The sequence below is a fragment of the Dreissena polymorpha genome, chromosome 2 (genome assembly GCF_020536995.1).
Source record: "Dreissena polymorpha isolate Duluth1 chromosome 2, UMN_Dpol_1.0, whole genome shotgun sequence".
In the NCBI taxonomy this organism is placed as follows: Eukaryota; Metazoa; Mollusca; class Bivalvia; order Myida; family Dreissenidae; genus Dreissena; species Dreissena polymorpha.
In genome coordinates, this window is record NC_068356.1 from 9,977,231 (window position 1) to 9,996,397 (window position 19,167).

Here is a 19,167-nt window from a genome sequence, read left to right on the forward strand (position 1 = left end):
TTTAAAAATGTGAACTTAATTAAGTGTCCTTACCACACAATGCACAATAGGTTTGCACTTGTAGAACGATACTTTAAGAGGATTGTTATATGTTTGAATTTGTTGCGTGGTTTGTCAAGAGAACATCACCTTGACGACAAATGTATTTATTTAAAACATTGATTGAGTATAATTTATATAAATATATATCATACATGTTGCATTTTAAATATAATCTCATATCATCAAAATGAATGTGAATTAAAGCAGGTAGGTTGAACGGAAACAAACTATACATGTAAATAATACACTTCATTGATCAATGCTTTTTTGTTCACTTATTTTTCTTTTTTTAATACATTTGAACTGGATATATTGTCAAATGCCTTACAATTTAAACAGAGGACCACGGATTTTGAGAGCGCCCGCAAATGATTATGCTATAGAAAATGTGTATTTTCGCTATTAATGCATTCACAAATTACACACACCAAAATAAATTAAAATAACATTGAAAACAATATGTCTTGTTCATTCGACATCGACAAAATAATTTGATTATTTGAAATAACGTCAAATACAAATTAAGGTTGTGTTTCACTTATGCCTCACTCGGTCATCATCAGAAATGACGCGGCTTTACTTTCGGATAGGCAGTTTTCGATCTGAAATGCGTTTAAACAGTGGATTAATGCAAAGTTGAAATGCAGCCGTGCAAAGTTAGAAATGAGGAATTATTTAGGAATTTACTGGTCGTGACGGATAAATATATCGTCAGAATAAGTCGTTGTTTTCATAGATGTTTCTTTCGTACAGGTCTATCTTATTTCGTTCCAACTAAATTTTCTACAAATTAAATTAAAAATTAATACTGCCATTATATGGTCACTGAAGTATTTCAAGCATACAGCAGGAACGTTGAAGGTACATAAACACTTACATTTACAGCATAGTCTTTTGAAAGTGTTGAGTAAATAACCTTAACTTCATTGACGTTGCCAATAAATAAAGCTGTTGGTCAAGAGAGTGCAGATGGTATCATTTGAAAAGTGCATTGAAATATTCATCGCCATTATCCCTGCATGCATGAGGAATCTGGTGCTTATTCAGCTCCCCATTTATGCTTGGAAAGTCGTCGAAGGCTGGAGTTATTAACAAAGTTCATAATAACTTCATTGAATCCAATGAAAAATGGGAAGTAACGGCGCGTGGACCAGTTTATGGATATGAAAAATACATAACAGGGTTTGAACGGCACGTGAATCGCCTTGTTAATACACGATTTCTCCCGTTCAAGCCCTTCTTTTGCCAAGTTTCTGCTGCCCGCCAGAGGGCATTATAGATAGCGTTTATGCAACAATACGCAAATAAACGACATAAAACATTTCAAAATTTTGATTGTATACTCTGAAATATTTAGGCCCTCTGAATTGGTATGTTGAATGATATCTTCCATAAATATAACAATCCCTGGGGATCGTCAAACCACTTCTTTATGTAACCATGTTCTTACCAATTTTTCATTAACGTTATGATTAATGTTCTTTTAATATGTGTCACTCAATAATGTAGTCAGAGATTAGACAATGACTTAAACACAATTTTGTTTGTCCAACTTTTAACCTTAAAGTAAGACATCGGTCTTGAAAATAACCGAATGATTCAGTCAGAGATTGAACAATTACTTTAAACAATTTTCTTTTTTCCGAAATGTAACCCTAAAGTAAGAAATTCGTCTTGAAAATAACCATCCGGTCATTGTGTGAGGTTTATGTTGATTAGAATATGTAAAAAAGGTATTCAAACATCCTTTATTGCGTTGGAAGTTTAGAGCCCAATTAAATTTTAATAACATTTAAGGGAAAATGTTCTATTGTTTGTCATTTAATATTTAGATATTAATTGCTAAAAAGGGAGATATAGGTATGCGACACATCAATTTATGTACGGTAAATTTATTCCACGTTATGTTTAAATCCGCGAACACGCTCTATTAAAATTGGGTTAGTAATTTTGTCTTGTTTTATTTTTTAATACATGGGAAAATAGATCTTGTACAAGCCATATTTTGACTTACAATTTTATTTTTGACCTTTGTCTTTTATACATGTATGGCATAATAAAAGTAGATATCTCGATTGTGTCGGTTACGCATCGCTCGGTTAAGTGCTTTAGTGCTTTATTGATAAAAATTTGACCTACACGATAACCAACCACCATTCTTAAACCATCAGCAAACACAATCTTAAGTCCAGTACGTTCATAAAAGCATAGTCTCGAAAATTACCCCATCCCCATGAGGCAGCAAGGTCTGTTGTCAGCTTAATATCTGTTCCTAACTTTAATTTATTAATGTGACTGGCAATATGAATTCATTAATATGTTTGTAAATACATAATATAATATTGCTCATAAAGTATGTCTCCCGTAAGATTCATATCAGATAGACACCGCGAAAATCATGAACTAAAGTTTTACATAGTTCATCAATATAACCTTATTTTGATATTAAAATGTTGTTGTTTTTTGATCGTGTATGTAAGTTACCGTAAGTGCGAAGTAAACAAATGAACTTTATTGCCCGTTAAATTATTTTCCATTATGCCGTTTAAACGTTTAATAAATGTGCGTCGAAGCTCAACTGAATGTGGGCCCGTATTGGCACACATTCTACAGTTCATGCAACAAGGCCAGCGTCTCATAAACTGTTCCAATTTGGGCCTATGGCTCAGCTAAGCATAGTTGTGACCTTCTTGTTATACAGGAAACGCAAACATTAATGAATAATTACACAATACATTTGTCACTACATTTAATTTATGCATGAAAATCTTGAAAGGATGAACATGTGTATAATAAGGTCATATAAATAAATAGATATTTTGTTAGATTGCTTATTTGATTTTGTGTTTGTTTTGTACATCAATTTTCATGAGCATTTGCTTCGCGAAAAAGAACACACTATAATATTTAACAAGATGTATGTACAACGTACCTGGGTTTGTTTATTTTTCAGTTTATTACCCTCGACAACGGATTCATGAATATTAAAATTGTGTCGACGCAAAAACTCGCAAACATGACAGGTTTGGCGGGAAATGTACATGGAGGATTTTACGTCGTACCTAATGGCACGAAATACTCCGTTAATAGTAGCGAGTCTTTAATGTTCGAATACGGAGAGACATGTTAGTATCCAGCATAGTATTGTACTTCTATTGTGTGTAATTTGTCGCGTAATAAATAAGGCACTAACTAACGGTATGTAACTAAGGCGCACTTATTCTGATACGGAAAAAAGAAGCTAACAGCTGTGTCTGCTTCTGTCTTTTGAAAGAAATAGACAGATAGTGTATTTACGACTTAAGCATAAACAGCTCATCGTCAAAATAAAAATAAAGCAATAATAAATGCAAATGCGTCAAAATAACAACAATTTTGTTTATGTATTTTACTGATATATGGTTTTTGTAAGAATGTGATATGTAAGAGAAGGAAAATCATTTGACAAATTGCTCCATATGTATATGCCTAATTAACTTAAATATATACTTCATAAATTATTCTGTTAAAATAATTTGATAAATTTAAACCTGTTGGTTATTCGTATTATTTAATGCGCACGATGGTTACTACATATTACTAACCGACTGTTTTTCTTTAGGGTTGATGATTGACAAGATGAATACGTTTTGAATATAGTCACACACAATATGTACTTTGGAAAATATATCGTTAATTTTATGTTTTTAATTGAAATACAGAAACATAAAGCATCGTGGAAGAAATATACTTACATTTTCTTAAAATAATGGAATATATTTCCTTTACTTTATGTTTAACATTTTATGGCCTACTTTACCGCAAAAGAAAGTCTGGTTCACAGCTTGATGTTTGCATGTAAACAAACGTTAATGCGGTGAATACGTTTCGATTTCGGGAGTCATAAAACAAAGCGTATACATATTTAAATAAACATTGATAAGGACTCATCATATTGAAAACCTAGGTTATTATACTCAGAAAAACACATAAAATCAAGGCAAATTAACTTAATAATGGTTAGGAAATTATCAAGTGAATAATAATTATGCATTTAAGTAAAAACAATTTTCAGTGTTACGTGACTTTATGTTTTACTTAAGATAGTTTACCACAATTTAAGTGTAGATCAAATTTTAATACGATCAGGTGTTACACTTAACACATTTATCTTTGCAGGGTCTCTCAGGAACAATCCAACCTCGTCTAATTTCTGGTACAATCTCACTGGAGAAGACTTCAACTTTTACAACACAAAATCGACACCTCGTTTCCTTGAAAATTTATTAGACCAACCCAATGAGTTGTTTAAGGAGTGCAATACTTCTATGATACCTGCGTTTGAAAATACTTGCCGAAATTCCTGGGATAATCAAACCAACAAGGAATGCATGCTCACCATTGCAAGGACATGCAATACCACACTTGGAAAAGCCATTCAGGATCAGGTTGAGAGACAACGATACGAACTCCAGAGAAAGTGTATGGCACTTTAAAATTATATGTTATAATTACGTTAACTATTTGAACAGTTAATTTCATATACATTTATTTTATTCAAATAATGATAAATGGAAATTTAATAGCTTGTTAAGACTGTACGAGTGCTGAAATAACTGATTACTTCTATACTCGATTTATAGTGACTACACGAAAATAATCATGTGTAATTTCAATTCATATCAGATATGTGTTTACATAACATCTAAGTATGACGTAAAATGAAGTTAACACTAGGCATATATAGATATGAATTAACTTTCTTTATTATTCACTTTACAGCTTTTACCTTATGATATTTTGTTGTAGCAAACAAACCACCTACTTTTATGGCATCAATGTCCAATGAAACGACGCTGATTTATAAAGGAAACAGCTCATGGATCTACAATTTATTAGATTATGTACAAGACGAAAATAGGGCAGGTCTAAGATTTGAAGTGGCACCGAACATAACCGAAATGGAAATAGGTAGTTCATATTTGTAATAAAGAAACCGAATAGTATGTTCGAATATAAAGCAAGGTTAAAACGTATTACTAATTAGTACACATAAATAACGCTAAACTATTGTTTTCCATCGCTATATGATCTATGGATATAAGTTGTTATGTATTAACTCATATGTTTTATTATATTTAAACTGTTTTTAAAAGTCTCATAATGTGAAATGTTTTTAACGTGACTTTTATATTTATTTTAAATATTCGTTTTAATGTATTTGTATATCCATTTATTTTATTATATATAATTAATCATGTCTAAATACTAATGAACCATGTACTAATGAAGTTCGAATACTTTTTGCGTCAATCAAAATTACGTTCACCATCAAAGACATTTAATTAAAAAACGAACTCAATTATCATAAATAGCATGTTTCTTTTAAACTCTTTTAAGGTGTCGTTTTTAAGTTTTCTTATTTAAAAAAATACTTATCAACGTATATTATATCAAAACACTAAATTAGTACTAAAATCAAAACACTAAGTATTACTAAATGTCATATAAATTGCAGAAATAGATACTCATACGTTAGTGTCGCGGATAAGTCATTGGTATTTAGCTAGGATTTAACTGAGGGGCCGATAAAACATTATTTTGTACACCGTAATTAGCTTAAACTATCACTTGTTACTGCGCGATGAATCATTTGTTATATCAATCATATCTTTAATAGAACAAGTGTACTATGAACACATCATAATAACCGCATAATCCTAACCTTTTGGATTGCTTTGCAATTCGAAAGCAATAAACGAAAGCAATAAACATGACTGAATTGCATTTCAAAATTTTAACTGTATGTTACTTATAATGTGTGTGTGTGTATGACCCGCTAACTGTGAATCGTTGATATTGCTGCTGAAAACGTCGAAAATAATACAACAGCCAGTCCAAAATAAACGTAAAATGTTATCAAACACTCACCATATCTTTGATTAACACGTAATCAATATCATTTAGTCGCTATTAATTCAGAATAAACATAATAATTCAATACGAATAAAATTGGGTAAATGTCATTTTTTTCGAACAAAATACCGAAGAATAAATGATCCCCAGACATTCCACGTTGTCAACTTTTAATATTGTTTCCCCAATTTTTGTCGAAACCAGTAATTAACAATGATCTTTTTTATGTCAATATATATGAGTCCCTCAGTCCCTTGTCCCGTTTATATTTATATATAGATGCAATTTTGATAGTTAATAAGGTGCAACAAGTGAAATAAAGAAGAAAAAAATACGCACGTATTGTTGTCTCCACTCGGGAAACCAGAAAACTAATCTCTTTTCAACAGTCTGTCTATTAATTAAAAAAACGGCATTGGTAAACAGCTTACTTTGAGCATAGACGTTTTTTGCGATGTACCTTTCATAAATAAAAAGAAAAAAAACCAAAAGTTTAAGCTTACCTTGTTAATGCAACCACATTTGCCACAAATAAGTTTGCAATAACCATGCTACAGTGGAGAATTTGAGTTGTTTTTTTAAACTTAAAATTTCATTCACATCTTTGATAAACTGCTTACAAGGATGAAAAGTATAAGTTTGCATTACACACAACATCATTTGTATATGAAACAAATCGGATCCGATCTAGTTCATATTTCTCTCTCCATATTGCTAACGCAAGCTACTTAAGTAATATTTCATAGTTTTTATTTTGAAAATGATTGGTTGCACACAAGCAATTCATGGTCAAACAAACAATGTGTTTAAAAGTATATCGACAAACATTAGATATCTATCCCCTCACCAAAGAAACTTTTGATCAAGCCTTTCACGTATATTACCGCCATCCTGTTTTGATTATGGTCGAATGTTTTGCTGTTTTACGTCCATACACAGGAATATGTGAAGTGACGCCCGTTTGCGAAATATGGCGAAATTACACGACATTCGTTACGGTTCATAATGATATGGTGATTTTAGGTCACGTGACAGGATAAAGTCTTATTTCTTTATAACCCCATAGAACAAAAACATATACAAATTCAACTGATACATTTCCAGTTTGCGCCTCCTATACTCGACCGCTTGCCATAAAAGCATACTTTTTATTAACCTTTTTTTCCGGCACTCTCTGGGGTTAGGGCTCAGCAACACCTATCTGTCCCTTCTAAGCGGCAATCAATACGAGGAGGTAGTGGAATCAGTGCTATAATTTACATAATACATCAGCTTTGCCAAAGTATTAAATAAAACGATTAAACAATTAATGATGAATACAATAAACCCAAGAGGTCCAGACATTCCCAAAGAAGACCTTTAATACCAAAACCTATGTTGAAATATCCAAAACGTGTCTATTATTGTTTCCACAGTTGGTGGCGTTTTTAACTGGACAGTTGGGGCAGCGTTACGGTACATGAACCTCAGTGACAATTCAATACGATTTATTGTGTATGATCAATTCAACATGTCAGACAGCCACAGCGTCCGAATACGGTATTGCGGTTGCGAAGATCCAAGTGAATGTGAATTCCAGAACGAAGATGATGGTGAGTTATTTTTCAGCATACTGCAAACACATTGCAATTTAATGTTTCTGTTAGTTACAGTTGCAGTGTATACTATATTGTTGTTGCATGTGTTTTGGTCGTATTGGTTAAAGAAGTCGTTGTTTTAGAAACAGCGTCAGAAAAATCATTTTCAACCGATTTGATTATAAACAGTTTCAGATGTGAGTCCTTAATGGGATGTTCATATATGCCCTCATAGTACATTCACATACAGGCAAACAAATACTCCTCACTATTTTCCGATTCAAACTCTAACAAGGGAAAAAAGAAAGATAAACTAATTGCTTACATGAACTTAAATAAATCTCTAGAACATGTATAACTAGTTACTGTATAATCAGTAAATGGGAAAAATACTGTATTGAAGACTTTGTCGGAAACTTCTTGTATTGTCTGTTTTGCAATTGTGTAATGCAAATTGCAGATGACGAAGAATGTAAGTATTCGTTCCATAGTCAGGTTCATGTATATATCAATATTATACCCCATGCGAAAGCACACATTGATTTTGTGAGTCGTTTTACACAAGAATTTATGTGATGCATGTACGTACATCGAATATGAAATATTTCAAAATTAACCATACACGTACGAATGTGCTTGCTTTATGTGGTTCATCGATATATGTAGGTAAATGGTCCATATTGTCATGAGCATGGACAGACTATAAATAATCACGTTATTATTAGCTGTTATTAATTAATATAATATTCAGCCATTTAGACATATTGTTTTCACATTTTTATTCGATTCGTTGATATTTTGAAAATATATTGGTAAATGAATTGCAATTTATCGTTCATAACCTTCCATAAATGTCAGTATATAGTATATATTATTTCTTCCTTATAATAATATACATTATATATATATATATATATTATATATGTTGTGGTATGTAACCTTAGTTCTATACGTAAACAGTTCAGCATGAATACATGAATACTTGTATATTCACTTTTGGCACATTTGTATTTGTCCGAACAATTGAAACATGTATGTTTTAAAACGCATATGCACTTATATACATGTATACCAACCTAGTATTACATGTATTCGTTTTGTTTTTTCAATAAGATAGAAATATGGACAATTTTTGTTAAGCAATTATTTTCTACAATAGCAAATGCTTACATTTCTTTGGATGAAACCAATTTATGTTGTTGGAATAATAAACTACTCTTTTAATTAGTCTTATTTATTGTCACAAAAAATGTGCCAGTGAGTGTTGGAAGCGTTAACCATTTATGTTCATGATGCTTTAGCGTGTTCTAGCAGGTGAAAATGTATGGATTTAGTTGGATGACGAGAGTGCATTATATTATTTTGTTGAGGTATGTCACATTTCTGTTTTATTGATGTATACCACATTTCAGACAATGCCGAATGCAAATGTCGGAATCGTTTTGTGGAAGGATTGTTTTGTGAAATGAACATAGACCCGTGTTCTAAATACGTTTGCTACAAAAACGAAACTTGCAACAAAACCTATTCGGGGAATGGGAGTCCATGTGCTGTGTGTCCTCCCGGCTTTTATGAAGAAATTATTGGACCGAACCAATTTTGTCGTGGTATGGAAACACATTTTTTCCCATGCAGAAAAGTAAATAACATTTGAGAATCAGAACTATGTCATGACATATTTTATTAAATACTCAGTTGTGGTTCCGATTGGATTTAATAACTGTCGATCATCAATTGTCATAGTAACACCCGCTATAAACACAATATCAAATGTCATTAATTCTTTAGGGTTGTATTTCATAGAAACTTAGAAATGGAATACAGTTTTGACGCAATGGCATTATTGTTGTTTTAAAAACAAATAAGTATTCATGCATTCGTGAATACTGTAACAAACCTTTACATACAATGGAATATAAATATAAATTGTATAAGTCAGTGTTTTAGTGAATGTTAATCTTAGTCGGTGTGTATTATCTAAATATTCTGTTTGTTTTATGGCTTGCAAAAAAGTACGATATACATGTTCAACTATAAATTAACACTGTTGATTTTTAAACTTTTATCTCCAATTTATTGTTCGACTTGACATTTAAAAATGGAAAGCATATGCATATTAATCAATTTGAATTAGAATTAATTTTGAATTCACTTTGCTTTTAAACTGAAAAAAACACACCTTTATTTGTACAGACCTGAACGAGTGCAATGATACCCGCACTCACAACTGCGAACAAGAGTGTAATAACGACGTGGGATTCTATCACTGCGCATGCAACAATGGTTATCAGTTGAAAGGCAATTTCGCGTGTTCAGGTGTGTTTTTTATATTCTATTTGTTACAGTATCTTATTATAAAACAATGCCTTGTAGTATGGTATCTATAAAATCAGTTGAATTAAACTATTCTAAGTTCTTCCGCGTATCGTGTAGTTTGTCCTTATATACAATAATTAAGTTAACTATTTTAAATCCAATAAAAATAACTGTATAAAATCGTTATATTAAATGAACGCCCAATTGTTTTATTCTATTCAAGGCGCATCTTTTTATATTTTGTATTAACATTGGCAGTCTTTAATTTTCTTTCAATGAAATATACCACGGATATGCCTTACGTATACATAGCATATACCTCCGTGAAAGTAAACTATGCCTTTTTGAAGGTCATGTTTAATGTTTAATTAAAACAACTGTTTACAATTTTGTCAGACGTGGACGAGTGTGTGCTAGGCAACTATTCATGTCCTAATCCACATGAAGCATGCGTGAATCTGCCAGGGACATATACCTGCGGGTGTCAGTCCGGATACAGCAAGTTCAATAAGACTTCCCTCTGTGTGAAAATAGGTGCGATCATCTTCATCATTATGACATATTGTTGACAGAATTCTTTCCGGTATAGAATAACTGAAGTTTATATAATATGTTAGGTGTTTTCCTTAAATTTACATAATTTTAATATGTGATATTATTATTTTGCGTTCAGTAAGTGATGTGCATACACATAGCGGAATTTGAATATAACGCTCTTATTAAAAATGTGTTAAAATCTTACACTTTTTGTGCACTTTCACCAAACATTGTCAGCAACTTAACGTGTCCAATTTGTGTATGTAAATTATAAACAAATCGTGTAAAACTCGTATATTAGACACGTATATAGACGCGTGATGTTTTGCTGTTTCATTTACATTTACATATCGAAATATTTAATCTCGGTGCTTATCAAATATGTTAGGCTAAATTTTCAGAATTCCACTCGTTAAATAGTGGTGCATTAAATATAAAATAGTCCTTAATACATTATAAGAAAGCAAAACCATTTCTCGGTCCACAGTTTCATTGATAAGGAATTATACTTTAACCAACATTATTGTCTTAAACGCTATTCTCAGTGTGTATGATTTTGTAATTTGCAAATTTAAAAATCATAGAAATAATAATGAAACATACAAACCTTTCATGTGCATTAAATTAATATAATATTGTGTATTGGAAGTATCTAGATTACCCCAAATATACATATCTGATCAAAGGAGAGCTCCTTTAATGCGTAAAACTGTTTGATACTTGATAAAATCTCCTTCTAGAGTTTCGATCATAACGGTATCTTTTAGAATGTATTTATTATACATATTAGACCCGATGTACCCTTATGATTTCTAGTATTAAATGCAAGATGTTTTTGTATTATATATTAAAGTTTGCGAACTCAAAACGAGTGCTTAGCAATTTGGGAAATTATTTAGACAACCAACCAGGTTACATGTAATTTGATATCAGACTATTTAAGCTATTTCCTGTTTCTTCTGTTACACGTATTGGATCGAACAAATGTACATGAACAAATTCGAGACATCCGCATTAAGTATCAAATTCCGCGATATTTTAATATTATAGTCAACCGAAAAGATCAGTTGCCATGTTGGCGCGTTACTATTTGTATACCAGTTCTTTGTTCAATAACAAGTTCATTTTGAAACATTCGCTGTATGTAAAAAACGTATGAAAAGAAATCGTTATAAACATGTAGTGGTGCATATTGCATTACAATAATGTTGTGCATTACATTGAGTGAAACATATTACTGATGCGTTTCGATTGATGTACATGTAAATCACTTTGCAATACAATGTAAATGTATATAAAATTGATACAGTTTCGATAAAAGTGTTGATAAGAAATCGCGGAGAATTTAACAAGTCATAATTTCATTTGAATTCGCCACTGAGTCACGGCCGCAAGTAAGTTAACTTACTATACACATCGCCAATATTCAAAGAGAAATGCCGTTTTTGTAACGAAACATGCTATTTCATTAACATAAAATATAAACAAGGTTTATCTGCATTCTTTAAAAGTAATCAAACACAGCATTAATTAGGTCTTGATTGTGATTTGACATGCTATTAAAAGGTGACGCGTGATATCTTATCTGAATAACGGTATCACACATGTGCAGACATGTGGTAACACTTACATACCGATAAACCCTTTTAATACACACTTGGGACATCGCCTCCCATTGAGCAAATGCGTTCGTGCCTGTATCGCAGATGATTTTTCAAGACCACCATCTTGCTTAAATTGATAATCCGTAATTAACAAAGTAAATCATCACCTTTTTAGTCCTTTTTTTTTTCTGTAAATTTAGGTTTTATTACGAAATTTAATAAAGAAATTTATAAGTTTTGGAAATGTAGAGAACATCATTGGAACTATTTAGGTTTATTTAGGGCTCAATATTTTTGATGTTGAACATTTTGATCGTAACTTCTTAGATTTTATTAAGAAAATTAACGAAATAATAAAATCAATTTAGTAAATATTGAAAACAACACAAACGAAGTTTATTTCGGGCTATAGACTTTGATATTACCTGAAAAACGTTATCTAAATAATATTATAAAATTAAGTTTTAGACAAAAGCTGATTTGTCAATAAAAAAAATTTTGTTATGTCCAAACATCTTACACAGATTTGCTTATAAATAGCTCCGGTACTTGTTCATTTAAAATCACAAAATTCATTTTCGGCTCGAGAAATGTGTATTAGATATAGAGCGATTTTTAAATAAAAGATATTAATTTAAAATAATCAAGTTTTAGACTAACTAGATACATAATTTTAATTTAAAAAAGTTTGCATCTACCTGAAATCTAACAGAGTTTCGCTAATAAATAGTTCCGGACCAATTTTAGTTAAAATCACGAACTCCATTGCGGCTATAGATTGTTAATTACTAGGGTAAACAAAAGAAATCATTTTGGCGATTTTGATTACAATAAAGTAATTCATACGACGGTAACAAAGCATTCATGAAATTTGCAAACATACCTGTACATGTACGGTCTGCAATATCGAAATTTGCTGTGTTTATTTCACATCTACCTATATTTAACCGCGAACCATCGGGGCTGCGGTGATCCACTGCGATCGCGGCGGTCCACCGTGAGATCGATTTCCCGATAACGCTCGTGGTGATAAACCGCTGTCATCGCGATTTTTCACGTTGAAAAGATCTCAAGGTCACCGTGATTGTCCACGCTGACGAAAAATTGTCCAGGGTGGTACTGTGTTTTAGTCAGAAATCGCGCTAGACGTACTGTATCTATTTACATATAAATGGTATTTTGAATGCGTTATTTATTTATTTATTAAAACCCAATATTTCAGATGCATAAAATCAAAAAGACCCAAACAACTGACAAAATAATTTCGGCTTTAGACCATACAGTTTACATTATTAAAGAAAAATATTCATAACTTAAAGGGCTTTTCCAACTAAATGATACAAAGTGAAACTACCAGTGCAATACATACAGTGCCGAAATAATGAAAATTGTCGACGATTGCTGTGTGTTTGACATTATATGTCCATTTTTTAAATCTTTTCGAATGTTACTCCTTTAATCAAAAACCATTAATTTTGTTTTTTAAGTGTTCACAACAAGCCTCCAAGTATTACAAACGAGATAAAGGTTATCCAAATGGTTCGGTACTTCTTCTGGTGATTTACTTAGGATAGCCATGTCATCCGCAAATAACAACACAATTAAGCTTATGTCGTCTTTTGTTAGGCCAGGCAATGTGCTATCTTGAAAAATACTTCCAAAGCTTCTAAAACAGTGAAAAAATAATCGGGGACATTACCTCCGCTTGTCTTACACCGGCAGCACAACTAAAGTATTCAGAATATGATGTACACAACTTAACACAAGATTTAACGGTTTCAAACATATTCTTTTTATTTTCAATAACTTACTTTGTACACCAGAGTTATGCATTATACATTACAATGTATAACATTTAAGCACATCAACGTATACAACATACACAAATTTGTTTTCATTTATTAAATGCTGCACAACTGACAACAATAAATGAATAGCATGAACAATTGAACATTCATTTTTGTAAATCCAAATAATTGTGCATTTAACATTTGAGGACAAAATTATCGTTACAAAACGGTTTTATACGTTTGTTTTCAGTAGTTGTAAACGACTTAGAAAAACAACTAACACGTGTTATCCTTCTTTAATTACTAATATCTTCAACAGAGCATTTTTATGCAGAGGGATGATAATTTCCGCTGTCCACTGATCGGGGAAATAGCCAGAAACTAAAATACTATTCAACACGGCACATGTCATGGTTTGATAAAATATCAAAACTTTCAAGAAACGCTTTATAACGTTTTAAGCGTTAAACAGCAGCCTAACTTTTACTACTGTTATCAGCTGATCTATTTTTTGATAAGTACAATTTTCCTCATGTAAGTTAATATTTGCACACAATTCTTACGCTTCGGCATTATAACTATATTGTTAGTCACATTTTCAAAATGATTATTGTATGCATGTTTTGACATTATTTTGCCATTTATATTGTTTTAGATTTTTTAGATTTAAAATATTTCTAAAATTCTTTTGGTTTTTTACTTTTTAAATTTTTTATTTTGTATCATTTTCCGTTTATATTCATCCCTTTTCTTTTTATTAATTAAATGCTTATAATGAATTTCTTGTCACACAACGCTATTCTATTGAAAGAATACTTAATACAATTAAAACATCGTAAAGTATAATGATATTGATTTCGAGCAATTATACGCTCGTTGTAAAAAATCAGCGTGGTTTATACAACTGTCACCAAACAACGTGGGTTTATTATTCTAAACACGAGATTTTGAAAACAACGAATTCGCAACGTTTCGGATTGTATGAATGAATTTTCTACAGCCTCTTTAATATACAGTTTACTTGAACAATCAATATTTTCAACAATGTCTGTCAATACGGGTAGTCGAGATAATTCCTGAACGAAATTCATCTGAAAATGCGTTGTCCCATAGATTTTTAACATCGGTTACAAGGCGAATAATTATTGATATACAATGGAAACTGCAATGGGGCATGATCGCTCCATTCGTTAAAATCATAAACAGTTAAGTTTGCTAACAATTGAAAATTGTATTATTTAGTTAACAGATAATCAATCACTGAAGAACCGTTATTTTAGAAAAATGTGTGTTTACCACTGTCGCCTATTTTACCATTGATAATGCGTAAGTAGAGGACTTACACAGATCAAGTAATTTAAAACCAAATAAAAGTATCACAAATTATTCCGTATAATATTAATTCCATTTTCAAATGACTTTTTAAAAATAGATAGACATATCCACCGCTACATCTTCGAGCGTTGCAATGTTGAAATTTTCTAAAGAAATTAAGAGATAGATAACCGTCAAGAGTAATGTTAATTGAAACCTTTGTCCATGTTTCAACATAAAAAGGATATAAAATGAACGTAAAATAGTTGTAAACACTTTACTAGACCTTTTCAAATCAGTTAAACCATGAATGTTTCACGATAATATCGACACCTCACCGCCATCGTACCATTATGCTCTTACCGCGGTTGCATTAATGTAAAGAGTGTAATATGCCAGAAAGGCGCTTTTACCTAACCGTCTCGCCTCTTTTATTTGAGGCATTAGCTCGCGCTTCTTTTCTATGACTTCTTTTCGAAACTGTTCAATACACGTTAAAAGTATACCCGCATGTATGGGCTATTCACACTGCTTCCAGTTGAGCATAAGTATAAACAGAGATGTAAAACAAATGAATATCATTATTAAAATTATTAAAATATATACATTTATCAAACTAATGATTATTTAACGATTTATTTCTTTATATCTATGCATTTCGTCCAATAAATCAACGTCGAGAGTGTATGTTAAGTATATTTATCACTATATCGCCATTGAGCAAGTTGCATAGATTATTTGTGTGCGCAGCAAACGAAACCTCTGCTAAGATTTACGGTCAATGCACGTTATGAGCGCATTATTCCGACTTAAACAAAAAAATGCTTTTGGATATCGTATAAGTTTAATCGATTTAAAACACAACCTGTTTCAAAGATGTTGGCTTATATCAGCGAACGCGTATACAAGATGGCTGACTTAAGTGACAGAAACCAACTTGAATAATACCACTGTGTTTGGATGCGACTGCTAACACCATGTTTTGTTATTACAGAGAGCAAAATGTATTTCGGATACTTTGAGTACATCATTCAGACGAATAATATTCCCCAGACCAATGACACACTTCAGAATGCAATTGCGACAACGTCAACGGAGGTTAGATTAAAAAAAACAAACAACACATTTGACTTCTTTAATTTTTAGACTCAAATTTAATCAAATCATTTACATATAATTGTTAATTTATGTTGTGTGTCTTAAAAAAGAGTAATAAGCTCCAAATTCTACGGTAAGATATGATTGGTTCAAAATAGCTAATTGAGCACCAGAAGTTGTTTTTGTATTTCTTATTTTTACATTTTCAGTTTACTAACTTCCTCAATACCTCAACAAATTTTTCAAGTATTGAAATCTATAGGATCTACAAAAGAAAAGACGTTGTGTAAGTAGTCTATGCATTTAACTATATTTTGTTATTACATAAGCATTTCATTTGTATCTCGTCGATTCGTTTACCTATCTCGCATATTCAATATTCTCACTCATTGAAATTAATCATACCCATTATACATAATCATGAGTTGCCTTTTGTTTCAATAATTTAGGGGTATACTCGTCCATTTCGACTTCATTCTTCACATGACTAGCACACGAGATCGCCAAGATATAGTGAAGGACCTGGCAGGAAAATTAAATCAAATTCAAGGAATTGCATTATCATCATTCCCGCAAATGACTCTTAACCCTCCGTTGAAAGTATTTCATTTGCACCCACGTAAGTGTCTTAATTCATTGGTCGTTCACGTAATAATGAACAAGCAATTAAAAAACATGCGTTAAATTTTTTATTTATACAAGCTTGTGCATATTTTTGTTGTGAATGTTTAATCAAATGTTATATTCGAATATTATAGCATATATAAAGAAGATGTTTCTATATAATTGTTCAATTAATAACAATCACACGATGAAGTTCAATCGCGTTCAACTTTAAGGGAACATGCATTATCATATACACTGATCAAACTTTCTTGTGGAAACTAGATGTAAAAAATAAAATGCACACTAACAAACGAAAGCAAATAGCTATATATGTGTGTCACAGCGAATTTTATAACCATTTGTTTGAGGGAATTGTTACACAATAATTCCATTCATCACACGAGTTCCATTGATGTATATGGACAAACTTTTGAATTCAAAAGTAAAAACACAAAATCGTTTCTCAGTTATCTAAATGATTGATACGCGAGCTTCATTGCAATTTGGCTTCGATCTCGTATACGAAAATACTTGGGTATTGCATTTTACGACACTTCTCAAACAGTTTACTTGTTTCCTTTATATCTTAGTTAAAACGTGGGTCAAGTGTGGTCAAAGACTAGGTCAAAGGTAAATTCATAGAAATTAATTGCCATCATCATTCTTTCCTCATAATTGCGCAAGAGAACACATTTTTTAAATAAAATGTTGAAGAAACCTGGTCATGATTTGTATGTTTTGACATTATCTTGATCAAAGCTGTATTTGAGTCAAACCGGATCAAAACATAGAACATGGATCAAATATTAGAGATATAAATGTGACCACGCTAGAAGCAAAACGTATTACTCAAATGTTTAATTATAAGCATAATTTTAACGATATCTATACCAATTTTGAATCTAGTTCAAGTCAGATAAACCAACTGCATTTCAATACCTTATCATTGCACACAATTGTTACCACGCTAGACGGCTCACTAATTCCTCAGTTTTCATCAAACGTTGTAATAAGGCTTACCTAGACAATATCTAGGCCACTCCCATATCAGGATTACATGATGTATAAAACCTAGGCTTTCATATTAAATTTTAATATTTAATACTTGAAAGTTTTTTCATAGAGAATGGATTGTCCGAACGCAAAATAACACCAGTTCAGTTTTTTGTTAATATGTAAACAAAAAACTCAAACCGAAAATGTATGAATAGATATAACCTGTTCTATTAGTGATATTTAGTAAATCGTTCTAATAAATATTAAAAAAATATTAACACAAACCAAAAACAAGATACGACAAACGTATGTGACAACAATATCATGTATCTTTGTCGATTCCGTTTAGAAAAAAAATAAAGAAATAAAGTGTTCAATCGGAATGTTTGTTGCGTGTATAATTTCAAACTTCAGACGGAGCAAATTTGTAATATTATTGTTATATAATTTTCGAAAGTGTTAGCGTAGAGAAATAAACATAGTTTACGGTGAACTGGGTACTTGGCATTTTAAAGTAATAATAATGAGTTGCCTACAAATTCTAAATATTTTTTATCATCGATACAACAATTGTCACAGCGGACAAGGGAGGAATCTGCGACGTTGTTCCTAAACGCAGCGACTGCCTCGAGCAGAGCACTCATTGTGTCAATAAAGAAATCGACATGGACTATTACGATTGTGAATGCAATGCCGGCTTCAAGAAACCTATCACTGGAAACAAACGGGATGTTTATTGTGACGGTACTGTAAACGTGTTTAAGGTTCTTATGAACTTCATATTTAGATTAGTGTGTTTAATACAATACATATATCCGTCATTTTCATTTAAAAAGAAACTCAATTTAATTAAACGCAACAGTAAATAAACAAATATGCTATCAATTATTTCCTGTCTCGTGAAGTGTTGTAAACCCGTTTTTAGCTCCACTGGCCAAAGGCCAGCGGGGCTTATGTCATGGTCCTGTGTCCGTCATGTGTGCGTCCGTGCGTGCGTCCGTGCGTGCGTGCGTTAACTTTTTCTTTAAACATCTTCTCCTCCTAAACTACTGGTCCAAATCTGATGAAATTTCTCAGGAATGTTCCTGTGGTGAACCTCTTTCAAATTTGTTCAAATTATGCCCCTGGGGTCAAATTTGACCCTGCCCCGGGGATTCAAAAAATTGAAAATTTGCTTATATAAGGCCTATTTTGTGCAAACTTTATAAATCTTCTTGTCCATAACCATTAGGCCTAGGGCTACCAAATTTGGTATGTATTGACATCTTATTGTCCTCTACCAAGTTTGTTCAAATTATGCCCCTGGGGTAAAATTTGACCCTGCCCCGGAGGGGGGGGGTCAAAAAATTGAAAATTTGCTAAAATAAGGCCTATTTTGTGCAAACTTTAAAA

At 31.8% G+C, this 19,167-nt stretch overlaps 1 protein-coding gene across 6 annotated transcripts in view; it reads left to right on the plus strand.

Annotated features, from left to right (window-relative positions):
• The window catches only part of LOC127865825 (uncharacterized), a 182,952-nt gene that overhangs the window by 57,672 nt on the left and 106,113 nt on the right, over window positions 1–19,167 (plus strand). For 5 of the 6 annotated variants that reach the window (XM_052405850.1, XM_052405848.1, XM_052405849.1 and 2 more), the window contains exons 7-17: window positions 2,996–3,167; window positions 4,201–4,503; window positions 4,831–4,992; window positions 7,353–7,529; window positions 8,927–9,121; window positions 9,708–9,830; window positions 10,227–10,364; window positions 16,070–16,173; window positions 16,383–16,459; window positions 16,623–16,792; window positions 18,355–18,519. The exons of the other annotated variant lie outside the window; for it this stretch is intronic. In XM_052405850.1, coding sequence (XP_052261810.1) covers window positions 2,996–3,167; window positions 4,201–4,503; window positions 4,831–4,992; window positions 7,353–7,529; window positions 8,927–9,121; window positions 9,708–9,830; window positions 10,227–10,364; window positions 16,070–16,173; window positions 16,383–16,459; window positions 16,623–16,792; window positions 18,355–18,519 — 1,786 coding nt within the window. The remainder of the gene's footprint in view (window positions 1–2,995; window positions 3,168–4,200; window positions 4,504–4,830; window positions 4,993–7,352; window positions 7,530–8,926; window positions 9,122–9,707; window positions 9,831–10,226; window positions 10,365–16,069; window positions 16,174–16,382; window positions 16,460–16,622; window positions 16,793–18,354; window positions 18,520–19,167) is intronic. 6 annotated transcript variants of the gene reach the window in all.